The sequence below is a fragment of the Phyllobates terribilis genome, unplaced genomic scaffold (assembly GCF_046119375.1).
Source record: "Phyllobates terribilis strain yellow unplaced genomic scaffold, ASM4611937v1 Scaffold_7__3_contigs__length_470593459, whole genome shotgun sequence".
In the NCBI taxonomy this organism is placed as follows: domain Eukaryota; kingdom Metazoa; phylum Chordata; class Amphibia; order Anura; family Dendrobatidae; genus Phyllobates; species Phyllobates terribilis.
This window is the reverse complement of record NW_027362767.1, coordinates 210,856,358-210,875,520: the sequence shown is the minus strand read 5'-3', so window position 1 is coordinate 210,875,520 and position 19,163 is coordinate 210,856,358. Positions and strand designations below refer to the sequence as shown.

The window sequence follows — 19,163 nt, the reverse complement described above, 5'->3', positions numbered from 1 at the left end:
AAGTCCATGTTTGGGGTCCGGGCCTGTTCTTTGCTGTTCTGGTTCGCCCATCTCTACTAAACAGCCCTTTAAAATTATTATTATTATTATTATAACCTACAAATTTTGGATTTCAGCTATTCTTTATTGCTTATCAATATTTAATGCTATAAAATTAAAGGTGATGTCCAGTGAAAACAAGTTATCACTAAAGATGACAGTGAACTCGAACGTAAAAGTTCAGGTTTTGCACCGAACACGGACTTCTCCCGGAAGTCCATTATAATGTTCGGAGTTCCGGGGGAAGTCTGTTGGAGAGAGAGTGAGAGAGATAATTTTTTCCAGCTCAAAGTTCAAGACCCCATTGTCTTCATTGGGGTTTGGCTTCGGTTCAAGTTCGGGCACAGTTCTGGAACCCGAACCAAACTTTATATTAAAGTTCGGGTCAGATACAAGAACCCAAACTTCCACAGGTCTGCTCATCCTTAGTTATCACCTATTCATTCATATTAACCTATTTATCAGTGGACATCTGACTGCATGCACTTGCACCGATCAGCAAAATGGGGATTTTTGATCCCAGACAGGGTACTTTTTAGAATGAAGCAGTGCGCATGCCCGACTGCTGCTCCATTCTTTCTCTATGTGTCAACCAGAAATAGTTGAGTGCGGCACTCGGCAGATCAGGGAAATGAATGGAGTGAAGCTCAAGCATAAACACTGCTCCTTTACAACTCTAATAAAAGTCCCCCTTCTGCTGATCGGTGCGGGTCCCAGCAGTCGAACACCCAGCAATCCACAAGTTATCACCTACACTGTGGATAGGTGATACCACTTTTTCACCAAATATGCTTTTTAAGCTGAAAATGAAAAAAAAATGGCTATTTAATGTTCTGTGTGTGGTTAGACCTCATTCTGCTCTGGCACACTGTCATTAGCAAGGTTATCACTGTTGCCATAAGCCGGAACATTTTGCAGCTCTGCATATCCAGTCAGTATTTAAAAAATCAAATGGAGAAAAGCCTTTTTAGAGAGCATTGGGGGTTAAAGTAAAACATTATTTTTTTAATTAGTAAAGGTCTCTGGGTACCCCCAGGAGTAAAACTAACACTGCTTACACCCCACTTAAAAAAAGCAAATATATTACAGTACAGGGGTGCATGTTGTGAAACTGAGAGTCTGCATTTGTTTGACGGGAATCTGTCATCAGGTTTTTGCCACCTAATCTGAGAGCAGTATGATGTAGGGGCAGAAACCCTGATTTCAGCAATGTGTCACTTACTGAGCTGCTTGCTGTAGTTTTGATAAACTCACAGTTTTTTCAGCCGAAGGTTATCACTAGAGGACTAGTAAATCTGCTGCCATGTAGTCTAACCCTGTTCCCAACACTGATTGGCTGCCTTCTGCCTTTTCACAGTGTACACAGAAAGCAGCCAATCAGTAATGTTCTCGGAGTTATACAGCCCCCAGCATTCAGAGAACTGGTTCATCTGCAGCAGATAAAACAATGATTATATAAAAACTACAGCAAGCAGCCCAGTAAGTGATACATTGCTGGAATCAGAGCATTTGCCTCTACATCATGCTGCTCTCAGATGGACCAGCAAGAGTCTGAGCCCATCTGAGAGTCTCCATCTGAGCCCTCTCATGCCCAGCACTGGGCGGTTTTTTCCTACATTGTTCCTTTAACCAGTATATTATATGAGGCTTGTGTGAAGAATTATGTCAATTCAGAAAAAATGCATATTAAATGATGCAACTGGTAAAGGTACAACAAAAGGGACGTAAAGTATAGCAAAAGGGAAGTAAAGCACAAGAAAAGGGACGTAAAGTATAGCAAAAGGGAAGTAAAACACAACAAAAGGGACGTAAAGTATAGCAAAAGGGAAGTAAAGCACAACAAAAGGGACGTAAAGTATAGCAAAAGGGAAGTAAAACACAACAAAAGGGACGTAAAGTATAGCAAAAGGGAAGTAAAGCGCAACAAAAGGGACGTAAAGTATAGCAAAAGGGAAGTAAAGCACAACAAAAGGGACGTAAAGTATAGCAAAAGGGAAGTAAAGCACAACAAAAGGGACATAAAGTATAGCAAAAGGGAAGTAAAGCACAAGAAAAGGGACGTAAAGTATAGCAAAAGGGAAGTAAAACACAACAAAAGGGACGTAAAGTATAGCAAAAGGGAAGTAAAGCACAACAAAAGGGACGTAAAGTATAGCAAAAGGGAAGTAAAACACAACAAAAGGGACGTAAAGTATAGCAAAAGGGAAGTAAAGCGCAACAAAAGGGACGTAAAGTATAGCAAAAGGGAAGTAAAGCACAACAAAAGGGACGTAAAGTATAGCAAAAGGGAAGTAAAGAACAACAAAAGGGACATAAAGTATAGCAAAAGGGAAGTAAAGCACAACAAAAGGGACATAAAGTATAGCAAAAGGGGAGTAAAGCACAACAAAAGGGACGTAAAGTATAGCAAAAGGGAAGTAAAGCACAACAAAAGGGACGTAAAGTATAGCGAAAGGGAAGTAAAGCACAACAAAAGGGACGTAAAGTATAGCAAAAGGGAAGTAAAGCACAACAAAAGGGCCATAAAGTATAGCAAAAGGGAAGTAAAGCACAACAAAAGGGACGTAAAGTATAGCAAAAGGGAAGTAAAGCACAACAAAAGGGACGTAAAGGGTTCTTTACTTTTAGCATTTGTTGGTTGTCGGCAGTTAGAAAATAACATGACAGAGATGCAAGAAATTCCGTCTTTTTTGATCTGCATCCCATTGATTCCCTTGTTTTTGTTTTTTTTGTTTTAATTTCTATCAGCCAAAGGGATGGGGGATCTTGGCAGGATACGAGGGGACGCAAGTGCCAGCCAGACTAGACATGCTGCCAGCCCTTACTTTCACCTCCCTAGTTTCTCCCTCCTCGACCCTGGCACTGTGCTATGGCCAGATCTCCTACAACTGTAGTCTGTCCATGAACTGCGGAAAAAAAAAAATACAATGTCCTCTGGGTCTGCGTATTACTTTTTATCTTCAGATATCGTCTCTTAATCTGTTCAGATGATAGCGGAGGGGAGAACAGAAGAAAAAAATTGTTTCCATATTTGCTCTCTATTCTTCGGTTATTATGCCCATTTTAAGTCATATTTACCCAGCGTAAAAAAAAACAAAACAAAATCTGTTACTCTATGCTAGTTCAGAACGCTTCACAGCCTTGCCTTGATAACCTCTGAGGCACATTAAAGAGAAAGCTTTTATGTTGTCTTTCCAAAAGCTGCAATGTTCATGGTCCCCGGATGCAGAGCATAATTGATGATGATGACTCATGAAGTCCTACTACCTCATATGTGACCTTCACAGTAACGTATGGCAGCACCGAGGTAAACAACTAAATAGCCGGTAAACAAGTCTTCTTTGTATTGGAGCGTTCTCTTCAAAGGTTCAGTCCAGAATTGTATATGGCTCATTCTTGATGAAAACCGATGCAAAGCAGATGTCCATCTCTACACTGTCAAATAATTTATCAGCCACATAGATGAAAGTATACGTCAGTCTCTTATACCGAAAATAGAGAACCTCAACAGTTTGTACCGGGTGATTGAAATAGTCCCTTGAAATGCAGCCCGGGTGAGGAACCACGTTAAATCACAAATAAATGTATTTCCTAATTTAATGATATCATAAATATATTCTGTCTCAGTCTACCCTACTTACACATTTTCTCACATCCCTGAAGTTGGAGGATCAACATAAAACGACCGGGCACGGATGTAAATCTGAAACATGACCCTCAACTATTACTGGTTATTTTACAGGGGCTGTCAATTGGTTTCTTTGTAATATCAGGCCCGGCATCCTGTGCTGCCCCTCGGTAGACCTCCTCTTCCATTAGGGACAAACGTGCACATGGCAGCCAATTACTGGCCACAGTGGTGACGAATTGGTCTTGATCGGAGTCATCCTCAAAATTGAAATGAAATCATTTATATATTCCGATAGGGGACTTAGCCCCTATGTACTGGATGTCCAGATTTTACTTATTCTGTTTTATGTAAATGAGGGAGCTTTGCTGCGTCTTTGTCGTGCACCATTCTGCCTGCTCAATTGCCATTATTAGACCCTCATCTCATGATGATTGATGGTTTTCCAAGTAGCGCAGCCTGTATTGAGTCCTCAGCTATGCATACACTGACACTGCAGGAGCCAAGAGCTCAGGTGCCCTCTGATCCTTCTGTCCTGCCCACATGTGAAGTTTTATACTTACCGTCTTAACGCTGGAGGACTTTGTTTTCCTATTTAGAATTAATGCCGGTATCTCCCAGTAATGTCGTCATTTCCTGCTTGGGAGATTTATTCTTCTAGACTGTGGATTGTTACACTTTGTGTAAAGATTGAATGATCCACCAGATCAAACAGGTTTTTGTGGTGAGGATTGGCAATGCCCACTCTGTTGGGTACAGCCTACAGCCCGCCATACACATTAGATGGCTGACAGGCTGAATGATGTTTTCAGACAGTCGTTCGGATGTCTCCCATCTGGGATGATTCTTCCATATACAAGAGCGCTCCTCGGCCAAGAACTCCTGTGCTCGCTATGCCAAAGCCGCCTACAGACTCATCTCAGTAGAGCAAAGCAATCAGTGCTCCAAAATCGGACATGACAGATCGATATTCTCCCCAACAATAAATTGTCCAGGGTTCCCATACACATTAGACTGTCGTCCGAACCCATTGATATTGGCGGGTTTGGCTGACATTAGTCTAATGTGTATAGGGGGTGTAAGGTGTTTGCTAGTTTTTATCCTTTATCCCCTAAGCAAGATCTGAAGAATACCCACTGACCAGAGGAGACAGCTGAGGGATACAACAAACAATTTGAGGACGAAACCAGAGGGGCAATAGCAATGATAGAATCAGATCCAAATACGTAGTCCGGGAGAGCCATCTCAGATTCCAGGAGGTTAGGCAGAAGTCATGGGCAAAGAGTAGTCGTGGGGCCTAGGTTAGATCAGAGTGGGCATCCAGTGCTTAAAGAAGTTAATTTGTAAAAATAGTGTAAAATAGTTTACTAATACTGTAAAGTAACAAAATCATCAATACTTAACTACTCTTTCCTCCAACAATCCAGCAGGGACCCTTCTGCAGTGCTCCTGGTCTTTGTTTTCATGAGGACTAAACATGACCAATGCAAAAAATTATTGGCGACAGTAATCGTGTGCCATACTACTGGCATCAAGGGTGCCATTATTAAGCGGTGATGCCAGTAGTATGGCACATGACCACTTTGTTCGCTGATTGACTGCAGCGGTCACAAGTAAACTAATATAGGGAGCGCTGCAGAGAAATCCGCACTGAATCACTGCCGGAGAGAGAAAGTATTGATAAGTTCCTTAATTTATAATTTTAGAAGTTTATTTTTCATGTTGGATAATGCCTTGAATCCAGAAGAATGGTTACGAGAAAAGCCATGTGAAAACAGAAGTGGAAATATTAGTATGGATCAAAAAGCTGAGAACCTAGAAACATTTTTCAAGATATTAAAGGCAGGATTTTTTTTTTTCTTTTTAATATCTAAACTATTTTTTGCATCCTGTTTTCTTTTACAATTGAATTATTTCAGTAGTTTCAATGAGAGCTCTATTTTCTTTCCTTAGTTAAAAAGATTGTTCGAAGTTAGAAAAGGATTTGCGCAAGACTTATATATTTATTGGAATAGGAATGAGCTCTCCACACCCAAGGGCAAAAATGCTGCTTTTTTTTTCAACAAGATCAAACTAATTTTTCTAATCATAAACTACCACTTTAAAATTTCAGATAAAACCCAATAAACTATAATATACCGTATATTCCGGCGTATAAGACGACCTGGTGTATAAGACGACCCCCCTACTTTCCTGTTAAAATATAGAGTTTAGGATATATTCACCGTATAAGACTACCCCTTTTCCAACGCATACCAAACACCGGTAAAAATTTAAAAAAAACAGATTTGAATTTAACATGGTCCTTTTTTAATTTAAATTCTTATGACATGCAGGTATATAGCAGGAAAACTGTCACTCATAAACATATTAAAATAGGGGGGACCCCACGTCATTTTTTGGGGGGGTCCCCCATTCTAATAGCTAGTAAAGGCTAGGTATTCAGCTGGGGGCTGATATTAGTAGCCTGGGAAGCTCCGTGGGTATTACCCCCTTCCCAGACTTCAAACATCTGCCCCAGCCGTCTGCTTAACCTCCGCTAGAGACTATAATGATGGTGGATCCCACGCCAATTTTCTTTTTAAAAAATCCTTTATTTTAACACTAAATGACAATTGAGGGGTTAATAAAGATGCAGTCCCTAAATTATTAATTTTGTAATTAATTTTTCCCAAAAATGTTGACGTGGGGCTTCGCCATATTTTTGTGTCCAGCCAGGTACAGCAGGCAGGAACGGGCTGCACCCAACCACCAGCTGCCTATTTGTACCTGGCCGGACACAACAATATAGGGAAGCCCTTTTTTTTTTAATTATTTCATGAAATAATTAAAAAAAAAAATACGTGGGGCTTCGCCCTATTTTTGTGTCCAGCCAGGTACAACTAGGCAGCTGGGGGCTGGAATCTGCAGCGCAGGGAGGCCCAAGCTTTCTGGGCCCCCCCCGCTGCAAATTGCAGTCCGCAGCCACCCCGGAAAATGGCGCCTTCATAGAAGCGCCATCTTCTGGCGCTGTACCCAACTCATCCAGGGCCCTGGTGCGGTGGCTCACTGGGCAATAAAGGGGTTAGGGCCAGCTTGGCATTATCAGCTGGCCCTAAGCCCGAAATTCATGGGGTCACGCCAATATTAGACATGACCACCATGAATTTCTAGTAAAGTAATTAAAAAAAACACAACACCCAGAATAAAGTCCTTTAATTGAAATAAAGACACAATTTTTTAATGTTCTAAATTAAACCATACTTACAGTCACGCCCATTCCAGCTGAAGCCAACGATCTCCTGCAATAAAAGTAAAATAATAAAGCAACCTCATCCTTACCTCTCCATGGTTCCCAGGACCGGTCCAGCTCTGCTACATTCACATGACAGGCTGGACCGCAGCAGAACGCTGCCATCCAGCCTGTCATCCCGCAGACACTGAGAAGCGCAGGCTTGCTTGCGCTCCTCAGTGTCTGGCTGTGACGGCATCCAGATGAGCCGAGATCATGTCCAATGAACTCAGCTCACCTCATGCACGTCACTGACAGCGTGGGAAAATTCTCCTGCTTCCCGCATGCGCAGTAAAAGTTTCCCACGCTGTCAGTGACGGACGTCCAGGAGGTGAGCTGAGTTCATTGTCGGCTCATCTGGATGCCGTCACAGTCAGACACTGAGGAGCGCAAGCATGCCTGCGCTTCTCAGTGTCTGCGGGATGACAGGCTGGATGGCAGCGTTCTGCTGCGGTCCAGCCTGTCATCTCGATGTAGCAGAGCTGGACCCGTCCTGGGAACCATGGAGAGGTAAGGATGAGGTTGCTTTATTATTTTTCTTTTATTGCAGGAGATCGTTGGCTTCAGCTGGAATGGGCGTGATGGTAAGTATGGTTTAATTTAGAACAATAAAGATTTGTGTCTTTATTTCAATTAAAGGAGTTTATTCTGGGTGTTTGTGTTTTTTTTAACTTTGACTATGGGGTTAGTAATGGGGGTGTCTTATAGACGCCTCTCCATTACTAACCTGGGCTTGATGTCAGTTGGCATTATAAGCTGACATCAACCCCAGCCCTATTACCCCCTGCCACCGCTACAGGGCAGCGTGGAAGAGCGAGGCTAAGTGCCAGAATTGGCGCATCCTATGAATGCGCCATTTCTGGGGCGGCTGACGGCTGGTGTTTCTAGCCTGGGAGGGGGCCAATATTCATGGCTCCCTTCCTGGGCTATTAATATCAGCCTCCAGCTGTCTGCCTAGCCTTTGCTAGCTATTAAAATAGGGGGGACCCCACGTCATTTTTTTGGGATCCCCCATTTTAATAGCTAGTAAAGGCTAGGTGTTCAGCTGGGGGCTGATATTAGTAGCCTGGGAAGCTCCGTGGGTATTACCCCCTTCCCAGGCTTCAAACATCTGCCCCAGCTGTCTGCTTAACCTCCGCTAGAGACTAAAATTAAGGGGAACCCCACGCCAATTTTTTTTTTAATAAATCCGTTATTTTAACACTAGATGACAAGTACAGTAACCAGCACTGTCACTGTACTTCATATATATGTGACTGACATGTTTCTATCTATCTAATCTATGTGTGATGCTCTATCTTTCTGTTCTAAATTGTCGGGTACAGATGCTGAAATGCCGGCCGGCTTTTTTAAAGAGACAGTGCATGAAAACACTATTATTTGTTTTAATAAATCCTTTACACTAAATGACAAGTACAGTAAGCAATACTGTCACTGTACTTCATATATATGTGACTGACATGTTTCTATCTATATAATCTATGTGTGAAGCTCTATTCTTTCTATTCTAAATTGTCGGGTGCCGGCTTATGCCGCTGCTGAATTGCCGGCTTTTCATATATTGTCACAGAAGCGATGCGAACTTCCCTGCTCCGGACACAGCGCAGCGCTTCTGTGACAAGTGAAAGCTGTCGGCACAGAAGCCCTGCGCTGTGTCCGGAGCTGGGAATACGCAGCGATGTGTCCGTTTCAGCACAGAAGCGCTGACTATCTGGACCTACCGCCGCCGTATTTTAACTCCCTCCACCTTATATTAACTCCGACATGGCAGGGATACGGCCACGGCAGCTTATTAACACCCCCAGAGTATCCCCGCATGTCAATTTCTGAAAGTTCAAAAGCATTACCGGCGTATAAGACGACCCCAGACTAGACAGAAGATTTTTCAGTCTTCAAAAGTCGTCTTATACGCCGGAATATACGGTAAATGCAAAATGATTGTAGAAAGAAGGAATGAAATTGCGACACTCACCCATGCATAAAAGGTCGGAAGACTTTATTCCAAATGAGTAAAAATGACAGTGTGGCAGAATATGGTATACTGCTGTGTGTGGACAACAGCCGTTTCGCACTGAGCAGTCGCCTCTTCCTGGGCCCAACCTGGTGCTGTTGGGACCAGGAAGAAGCAACTGCTTGGTGCGAAACGGCTGTTGTCAAAATTATATATGATCAAATATGTAAAATATTTTCTTGAAAATTAAGTTCTCTTTTAGGAAGATTTTAGATAAAAAAACATGTTTTATAGGACAGGAAATGTTATCTTCACAGTAAATGTACAAAAATACCTGGGAGCCATCTGGATGTATTCTGAGGGCATATGAGGACGCTAATAGGCAATGTTTTTCTTTCAGCCTTGAACTTCCACCTGTACTACACTTTCTTATGAGGAAAACTGCACCTGGGAATTCAGTGATATCACCTGCAACCACTAGCTTAAGTAAAATGCTGTTCCTTCTTTGGCCAAATAGTTTTTTTCTTTATTAGACAGTGTTCTTCATATTCCTCATGGATGTGCTCTGACCCAGGGAGCATTTCAGCTTAGTCAGCATTACCGTCTGTACAGCTGACATTCCAGATGTAGAAACAGTTCCAGGATAGCAAAAAAAACACAAAGTAATAAAGAAAAAAAAAAATCACTGTGCTCAAATGACAGATATTATAGTGATCTACTCTGGAGAATCTTTACTTCTGTTGCCTTAAAATAAATCAAGTAGTAAAACGCAAGAAAACATATGCTTCACACGAGATATTTTATTTATTTATTTTACTCGCTTGTATACGGCCAACATATTCCGCAGCATTTTTTATAGATATTACTATTACTGTCTCCATTAGGGCTCACAATATAAATTCCCTATCAGTATGTTTTTAAACTGTAGGAGGAAACCAAAGAACGCGGAGGAAACCCACACAAACACGGGGAGAGCATACAATGTTATACAATGATGTCCTTGGGGTGGGATTTGAACACGGGACCCTAGGACTGCAGATATAATATATGTATATATGAAACCAGAAGTTTACATACACTATATAAAAAGACACATCTGCATGTTTTTCTCAATATCTGACATCAAATTAGAATAAACCTTTCCCATTTTAGGTCAATTAGGATTACCATCATTTTTGATATTTGACAAATGAGAGAGAATAATGAGAGAGAGAGAATATTTTAAGGCATTTTTATTACTTACTGCAAAGTCAAAAGTTTACATACACTAAGATTACTATGCCTTTAAACAATTCTGGACTCCCCATATGATGATGTCATGTGTTTGGAAGCTTCTGATAGTTTTTTTGACAACATCTAACTTAATTCGAGACACACCTGTGGATGTATTTTAATGCACACCTTAAACACACTGCTTCTTTGTGAAGCATCATGGGAAAGTCTAAGCAAATCAGTCAAGATATCAGGAAGAGAATTGTGGACTTACACAAGTCTGGCTCATCCTTGGGTACAATTTCAAGATACTCGAATGTGCCTCGTTCATCTGTACAAACAATTATACGCAAGTACAAACAAGATGGGAATGTCCAGACATCATACTGCTCAGGAAGGAGACGGGTTTCGTGTCCCAAAGAACTGTATATAAATACTGTATATAGTGGGTGAAATAAGTATTGAGCATGTCACCAATTTTCGAAGTAAATATATTTTAAAAAGTGCTATTGACATGAAATTCTCATCAGATGTCGGTAACAACCTATCCAATCCACACATGCAAAGAAGTCACTATAGATGTCCATAAATTGTTATGTTTAATACTGGGAAAGTATTGAACACATGAAAAAAGGGAGGTGTTAAAACCCGTGGAAAGTCCTGACACCATATGAAATCTATCAGTAATTAGAAAACAATCCTGCCACTTAGTGAAAAATAATATCAGCTGGTTCAACTGATGGCCTATAAAAAGGTGTCTCATTACCAAGGTGCCACACAAGAAACAACTTATGATGGGTAAAACCAGTGAGCTGTCTCAAGACCTTCGCAATCTTATTGTTGCAAAGCCTAATGATGCCATTGGTTACAGAAGAATTTCTGAACTACTGAAGGCTCCAGTGAGCACTGTTGGGGCCATAATCCAGAAGTGGAAAGAACATCATTTCACCATAAACTGGCCATGACCAGGTGCTCCCCGCAAGATTTCAGACAGAAGTGAAAATAATGATCACAAGAGTTGTCTAAGAGCCAAGTACCAACTATGGAGAACTACAGGAAGACCTGGAATCAGCAGGTACAATTGTTTCAAAGAAAACAATAAGTAATGCACTCAATCTTCATGGCCTGTATTCATGCTTACTATGCAATACTCCATTGCTGAACAAAAAGCATGTTCAAGCACATTTAAAGTTTGCACTATAACATTTAGACAAGCCTGTGAAATACTGGGAGAATATAGTCTGGTCATATGAGGCCAAAATTGAACTCTTTGGATGTCATAATACACTCCATTTTTGGAGGCCATAAGGCACTGCACATTACCCCAAGAACACCATACCAACAGTGAAGTTTGGAGATGGGAGGTGTGGGCCTGTTTTTCAGCATAAGGCCCTGGCAAACTTCATATAATTGAAGTAGGGATAAATGGACAAATGTACAGAAACATTTTTGATAAAAATCTGCTGCCATCTACCATTAGGATGAAGACGACTATAGAGTGAACATTTCAGCAAGACAATGATTCCAAACACGCAGCCAAGGAAACTCTCAATTGGTTTCTGAGAAAGAAAATAAAGCTGTTAGAATGACCCAGCCAATTACCTGACCTGAATCCAATAGAAAATTTTTGAAAGGAACTAAAGTTTAGAATTCGCAGAAGGAGCCCATGGGACCTTCAGGATGTGAAGAGTGTTTGTGTGGAAGATTGTTCCAAAATCACACCTGAGCAATGCATGCGACTAGTTTCTCCATACAGGAGGCATTTTGAAGCTGTCGTCATCAATGAAGGCTTTTATACGAAGCATTAAATAAAATTCAGTAAGTGTGGTCAATACTTTTTCCCTGTGTCATTTCTCATTATTGCACATAACAATTTATGGACATCTATGGTTTGATTTCTTTGCCTGTGTGCATAGGTTGGGTTGTTTCTGACATCTAGTGAGAATTTCATGTCAACAACCCCTTTGGAAATATATTTACTCCATAAAATTTGGCAGCAGCTGTCTGGCACTGGTCACTAAAGTTGAGTTTGGCATCCACCCATACTCCCAAGTCTTGTTCAGTTACAGTTTTACCCAGTATTTTACTATTTAGTACATAATTATACATTTTATTTCTTCAGCCCAAGTGCATGACCTGACATTTATCTACACTCAACTTCAGCTGCCATTTCTCAGCCCAAGCTCCCAGGTTACATAGATCTTTTTGTAGTATTAAATTATCCTCCTCTGGGTTTATTACCTTGGAAAGTTTAGTATCATCTGCAAATATTGAAATTCTACTATGTATGTACTCTACAGGATCATTAATAAATATGTTAAAAAGAAGGCCTAATGCTGACTCCTGTGGTATTCCATTGTTAACTGTGACCCAATCCGAGTGTGTTCCATCTTCTGTTTCCGATCACTGAGACAGTTAACCAAATTACAGATATATTCCCCTAGTCCCATTGCTTTCATTTTATGTAATAATAAACTTTTATGTGGCACTCTATCAAATTCTTTTGAAAAGTCCAGATAGCAGATATCCATGGTATTAGTCTATCCAGTCCAAGTGATGAAAAAAACGCAACTCTGCCTTGTTTTTGGGGTTTTGTTTTTACTGTTATTTTAAAATAACCTGTCAACATGATTTTCCAAGTCAGTATGATTACAGCGATATCTCTTGTATACTTTTTTTCTTATTTATTTAGGTTTAAAAAAAAATTCAGATGTTTGAAAAAAAAGTGTAGTTTTGTGTTTTCATTTTCCCAAACCCATAGCCGTGGATGCAGTTGTCTAAGGATTTGTTTTTTGCTTGGTGAGCTGACATTTTCATTAATACCAATTTGGGATACATATGATATTTTGATAGTGTTTTATTTCATTTTTGGGGGGAAGATTTGACTGAAAAAATGCAACTCTGGAATTTTTTTTGTTACATAATTTAATATGTTTTAATTAAATTTATATTTTGTGTTTCTTTTTTATTTTTTACATTTATTTATTGTTAATGGGAGAAAATTTGGGGTGATTTGAATACTTATAATTTATTAAATATTTTTTAAAAATATTTTATTTACTTTTTTTCAGTTCCCCTAGAGCAGGGTTCCCCAACTCCAGTCCTCAAGGCTCACCAACAGGTCATGTTTTCAGGATTTCCTTAGTATTGCTCAGGTGATAATTACATTACATGCACAGCCAATAATTGAATCACCTGTGCAATACTAAGGAAATCCTGAAAACATGACCTGTTGATGAGCCTTGAGGACTGGAGTTGGGAACCCTGCCCTATGGGACATGAACTTGCAATCATCCAATCACTTCTATATACTACAACACGTTGGTCTGCTAGGAAACTTATCCAGTGGCTGGGCTTCACAGGAGTACTAAGATGGCATTCAAGGGGGCCTCAGCAGACCCTTTGCTGCATGGTAACCCATTGGTGCCTCACATTTTAGGTGTCTGGTGGGAGCTTGCGCGCACTAGTACCGTCAATGATGTCGTGAAATGCCACCATCAGAGATTGACAGCAGCATCTAAATCGTTAACAGCAGCAATCGGAGATTAGCTTCAGATACTGGTGTTAGATACAAATGCCGGCAATGTAACATATCCGGTATCTGTCATATGTGGAGGTGGCTGAGCTCCTGAGCTACCTCCACAATTGTGGACCAAAGTGCAGGACATAAAGTTGCGCTGATATGCTCAAAAGCATCATTAAAGAAATTGTTTGTCAGGGAGTCAATGTATTTCTTGATTGTTCTCTAGGATTTTTCTGTCTTCTGCCAAAGGCCAGTATTCAAGAGATATCCTTCTTTTGCTTTATTAGTACCTGCCACCACCAGTTATGCCGCGCTTTTTTTTTTTTTAACCATTTACCCCTATATTTATTTTCCTTTGCCTATATGTTCTTTTATTTGTGGAAAAGTTCTGTTGTACAATACATCGTATGTGATATTTCATTTTTGACGTCACCATCTTTTAAAGCAATCGGAGTGATGGTTTGTGGCACATTGGAATCATTTTCTACTCCCTCTTCTTGGCAGCTGCGTTCATTATTCTTGCGAGGATACTGACTGTCAAGAGTTAAAGATCGAAAATGCTGCGCTGAACTATACAAATGGACTCTACAATGGGGCACAGTGTGAGGTGACCTGCCATACTGGTTACAGGCTGAAAATACACAGGAGTCACAGGCACGACGCCATCCTAAAATCACAGGTTGGTAGAGAAGCTTTTTTATGTATATATGGGATTGATTTTTATGTTTTTATCAATTGTAATGCTGTAATTTGCTCAACACATTTTTCCGGCTTCGCAGTGGCCGATCATGGGGGCATTTCTGGTGTCTATATTATGGCCAAAAATTTCAGTCCAACCTCACGTCTATTGACTGAAACCAACAGCTCCATCATCATAGATCCATATAGTGCTGCTAGTTTGGTCATTAGGCATCATGTAATATATACAGTATAATGTAAAATGAATACCTCTACCTTATTGAAGGAAACTAATGTATCACTCTATAGTGAGGGGGTCATACACAAGCGTGCCGATATGAGTCTAGAAGCACAACACATGGCCACAATGGTCAGCCGCCTTGTCAACCATAACATTGTCAGCCTCTGTCAGTAGAAGAGAACTTCTACTTCAATTGAAACACCAGAAGTTGATCTGATATATTGTGGGATTCTGAGAGCCACTAACCTTCATCAATATCTACATATACTTTTCGCAATTTAATCCCTAATTTCAGTTTGACTTAGTAGAGTCCTGGTGATCCATTCATTTTACAACCTGTCCCTTGTCCCTCCATTTTTTTATGGCATCTAGATATATGTTGGTCCACCACACACTCCGATCCCCCTTGGCAGCCAGTCTTCACTTCTGTGTCTGGCAATCTCAGTAAAGATATTTTGGGTGCCCCTGGCATTTACTAGGTGACGTTGCATCACGACATATGTCATGAAATCTCATGAGTCCTAGTTACTAGACCTCACGGGATGATGCAGAGCCTTGTAGACACTACCATTGCTACAGTATCCATCTATGCTAATGTAAGAATTCACGTATATCCATTGCGGTTCAATAATGCAGTAATACCACCTTTAGTAGTTCATTGATTTCAACATTTCTAATTGCTGAAAAAATCCAAACTGAAATTAGCCCGTGAACCCAAGCTTCTGAAGTCCATGGCTAAGTCCAAGCTTGTGAAGTCCATGGCTAAGTCCAAGCTTCTGAAGTCCATGGCTAAGTCCAAGCTTCTGAAGTCCATGGCTAAGTCCAAGCTTCTGAAGTCCATGGCTAAGTCCAAGCTTGTGAAGTCCATGGCTAAGTCCAAGCTTGTGAAGTCCATGGCTAAGTCCAAGCTTGTGAAGTCCATGGATAAGTCCAAGCTTGTGAAGTACATGGCTAAGTCCAAGCTTGTGAAGTCCATGGCTAAGTCCAAGCTTGTGAAGTACATGGCTAAGTCCAAGCTTGTGAAGTCCATGGCTAAGTCCAAGCTTCTGAAGTCCATGGCTAAGTCCAAGCTTCTGAAGTCTATGGCTAAGTCCAAGCTTGTGAAGTCCAAGGCTAAGTCCAAGCTTGTGAAGTCCATGGCTAAGTCCAAGCTTGTGAAGTCCATGGCTAAGTCCAAGCTTGTGAAGTCCATGGCTAAGTCCAAGCTTGTGAAGTCCATGGCTAAGTCCAAGCTTCTGAAGTCCATGGCTAAGTCCAAGCTTCTGAAGTCCAAGGCTAAGTCCAAGCTTGTGAAGTACATGGCTAAGTCCAAGCTTGTGAAGTCCATGGCTAAGTCCAAGCTTCTGAAGTCCAAGGCTAAGTCCAAGCTTGTGAAGTACATGGCTAAGTCCAAGCTTGTGAAGTCCATGGCTAAGTCCAAGCTTCTGAAGTCCATGGCTAAGGGTTTAAGCACACATTCTCCAATCAAGCTAAGTCATCTTAATAAAAGCACTGACATTCACGTATAGTTCAGCTTCCTACAGTTTTGAACAAAAATCTTGAAACAAACCCCTTCAACTTATTTTAAAGAGAACCTGTCATCAGGATCTTATACCCCAAACTAATGGCTTGTATGCAAAGGAGCTTTAAATCCTTACATTTCTTGTAGAAATCCGTTTTGCTGTTTTAGAGAAATCCATTGTTGAAACTGTATGCTAATGAGCCGCAAGTGCAGTGGGTGGGCACAATGCACTTACAACTCTTTTGCCTTTCTCTGACTGACAAGTCATTGAATACATGCCATACATTTGGAGTATAAAGTTCTGATGACAGGTTCCCTCTTAAGGAAATATGTCAGCAGGTTTTTGCTTCTATGTAATCTGACAGCAGCATGATTTAGGGGCAGGGACCCTGATTCCAGCAATGTATTACTTAGTTACTGGGTGCTGCACTTCTTATAGAATCACAGTTTTCTCTGCTGCTGATCTAGCAGAGCTCAGAATACTGAGCCCTGTATAACCCTGCCCACAACACTGATTGGTAGATTTCTGCACACATTGACAGACAGCTGCTAATCAGTGATGGGGATGTGAGTGGACCAGGAGGCACCTTGTCCTGTGGTGATAACCTCCTGCTGACAAAACACTGTATTGAAACAGAAACACAAAGACCAGTAAGTGACATATTGCTGGAATCAGGGTCCCTGCCCCTTCTTTATGGTGCTTTAAGATTACATAGAAAAAACTGATGACTGATTCCCTTTAAACATGTTACCACTAGGGATGAGTGGACCTGTGGAAGTTCGGGTTCTATTACACTATTTACTTTCTCACTATGGGATCTGCCATTCAGTTGCTCAGGGCATTGTTCAATTTCACACCTCCCTGAGCCACAGATATTGTTCAATCTCACATGTAGCTCAGCTAATGTTTACAATCAGTAATTTAATTAAACTCTCCTAATACAAACAACCATCTCAGTGACCAAGACAAGATGGTAAAATCACAAAAATAAACGTTTCACAAACTGTTTTACTTGCTTATTTTCATTCAAAAACGCCGCAAAACCTGTTCACACATCATGTTTTTTTCAGCATTTTTCACTACCCCTTACTTCCTATGGGTGAAAAAAATGCTGAAAAACGCTGATAGAAGTGACATGCTCTATTTTTCAAAAACCCAACCAAGGCATAAAATATGCTACAACAAAAATTATGATGTGTGAACAGAGAATTCTGGTTTCTCATAGACTTTGCTGGTACTGGAAAACACAGCTGAAAATTTGTATAAAAATCTGCACAAAAACGCTGTAAAAACCCACCATGTGTGAACATAGCCATAGAGGGAAGAGGAGGAGCAGGGAAATCTATTTATTTTATCATTTTACACATCTTTGAACATTGGTTTTAAAGAAAAGTAATTCCTTTTTAAAATCATGTTTGGGACTAATTGTTTAAGTACCTGCCAGACCAGCGGGATTTCCAGGAAACTATTCTGGACTAGAGGAATATGACTGATTTTACAGATAATAAAAATTCTAATATCATTTGGAAAAAAAAAATCGAATTAAGTATTTGCTCTCTTGGAAAACAAATAATTATTGTTGGTCTTTCTCCTTAGCCTTATAGGCTAAATTAAATTTGACTTAATGAAATCATGAGAATAATCATCTGCACAAGCTGAAAATGTTTGTTTTTTCACATCTTACGCTACATTTCTCCGTGGGTTACGCTACATAATAAATATTTTCATTGTAATAGATAATTAATAGAAAGTCTCTTATTTTTTTCTTGTTATAATTTACGACACGGGCCTTTATAACAACCTATGAATTAAGTGCTTTCCATAATCTAAGTGTTCCACACAAAATGTCAAATTTAAAAAAAATGACAAAAGATTTCTGTGAAGTCAGAGATTAAAAACATATTATAAAATAAAGATGCAAAGTCAAATATCATATTCCAAGTCTGAAGTAAAGGAGTGGTCCCACTAGGACGTTAGGGATTCCCTTGTAAAGAACCCAGTTAAAGGGAATCTGTCACTAGGATTTTGCTTTCACATCTTAAAACAGCACCAGGCAGAGACCCTGATTCCAGCGATGTATTACTTAGTTTACTGGGTGCAGCAATTGTGATTAGATGTGGCAGGGAGTAGTGCTCAGAACGCTGACCCGGCCTACACCCCTGATTAGCAGGGTTTTTTTGTACATTGTATATTGACAGTAAGCTGCTAATCAGTGGTGGGGGCGTGGTTGGACCAGGAGGCGTTAGGACAGCTAATCCGGCAGTGATAGTCTCCTGCTGATAAAACACTGATTGTATTGAAACTACAGCAAACAGCCTAATAAGTGACAGATCGCTGAAATCAGTGTCTCAGCCCCTACCTGATGACAGTTTTCTTTTAATAAGCTTCTGCAAAGTATCTATGTGTTTTATGGGCACTTATTTATTTGAATACACGCCACATAAGACCACGTTTTTCTTGCAAGGAAATGTGCATCCAATTTCAGTTTCCACTTGTGATCACAGATCATTGCAAGAATTTTCAGCTTCTGAAACCAGAAAAGTGGGCTGATAAAGTACCAAGGAATATGATTGTGCTATGTAAATGAGAGTAATAAATTAATAAATCAATAGTCAGTGGGCTGCAAAAATGGGACAAACCCTTTAAGACCTTTGACTTGTGGATGGAGTGTTAAAGCTTAGCTTTTCTTTTCCTTTAAGAAACATTGTAAATGCTCTTCCTCTGTACAGTATGTGTAATCCTCCTTCCCTACGAGGATTAGGTGACTCATACATATGCAGAACATTCAAAGAATGCTGTTTGGATTGGTGAAATTCTTCTTGTTCAGCCATAATTGCCCTTAAACACAATGTGACTTTTGACTGCTATTGTTCGGAAATGTTGTGGGTGACACAGTTTGTAATAAGCGACCACTGTCCCTTTCACCCTATTCCTGGTACTTCTGTATTATCAAAACGGTTAGTGTGGAAATACTCGTCCGGGCGTGGAATGTTGGTTAGGACTGAAATACATTTCAATTCTATCTCATTTACTCCCTGTTTATCTGCATCTCGCTTAAAATCTAAAAAACGTTCCATATCATGAATGTGTGGGAAGTTCCAAGTCATCATAGAAATAA

At 40.4% G+C, this 19,163-nt stretch overlaps 1 protein-coding gene across 2 annotated transcripts in view; it reads left to right on the top strand.

Annotated features, from left to right (window-relative positions):
• The window catches only part of PAPPA (pappalysin 1), a 461,556-nt gene that overhangs the window by 384,553 nt on the left and 57,840 nt on the right, over positions 1–19,163 (top strand). For both annotated transcript variants that reach the window (XM_073639720.1, XM_073639719.1), the window contains exon 14: positions 14,129–14,303. In XM_073639720.1, the coding sequence (XP_073495821.1) occupies positions 14,129–14,303 (175 nt within the window). The remainder of the gene's footprint in view (positions 1–14,128; positions 14,304–19,163) is intronic.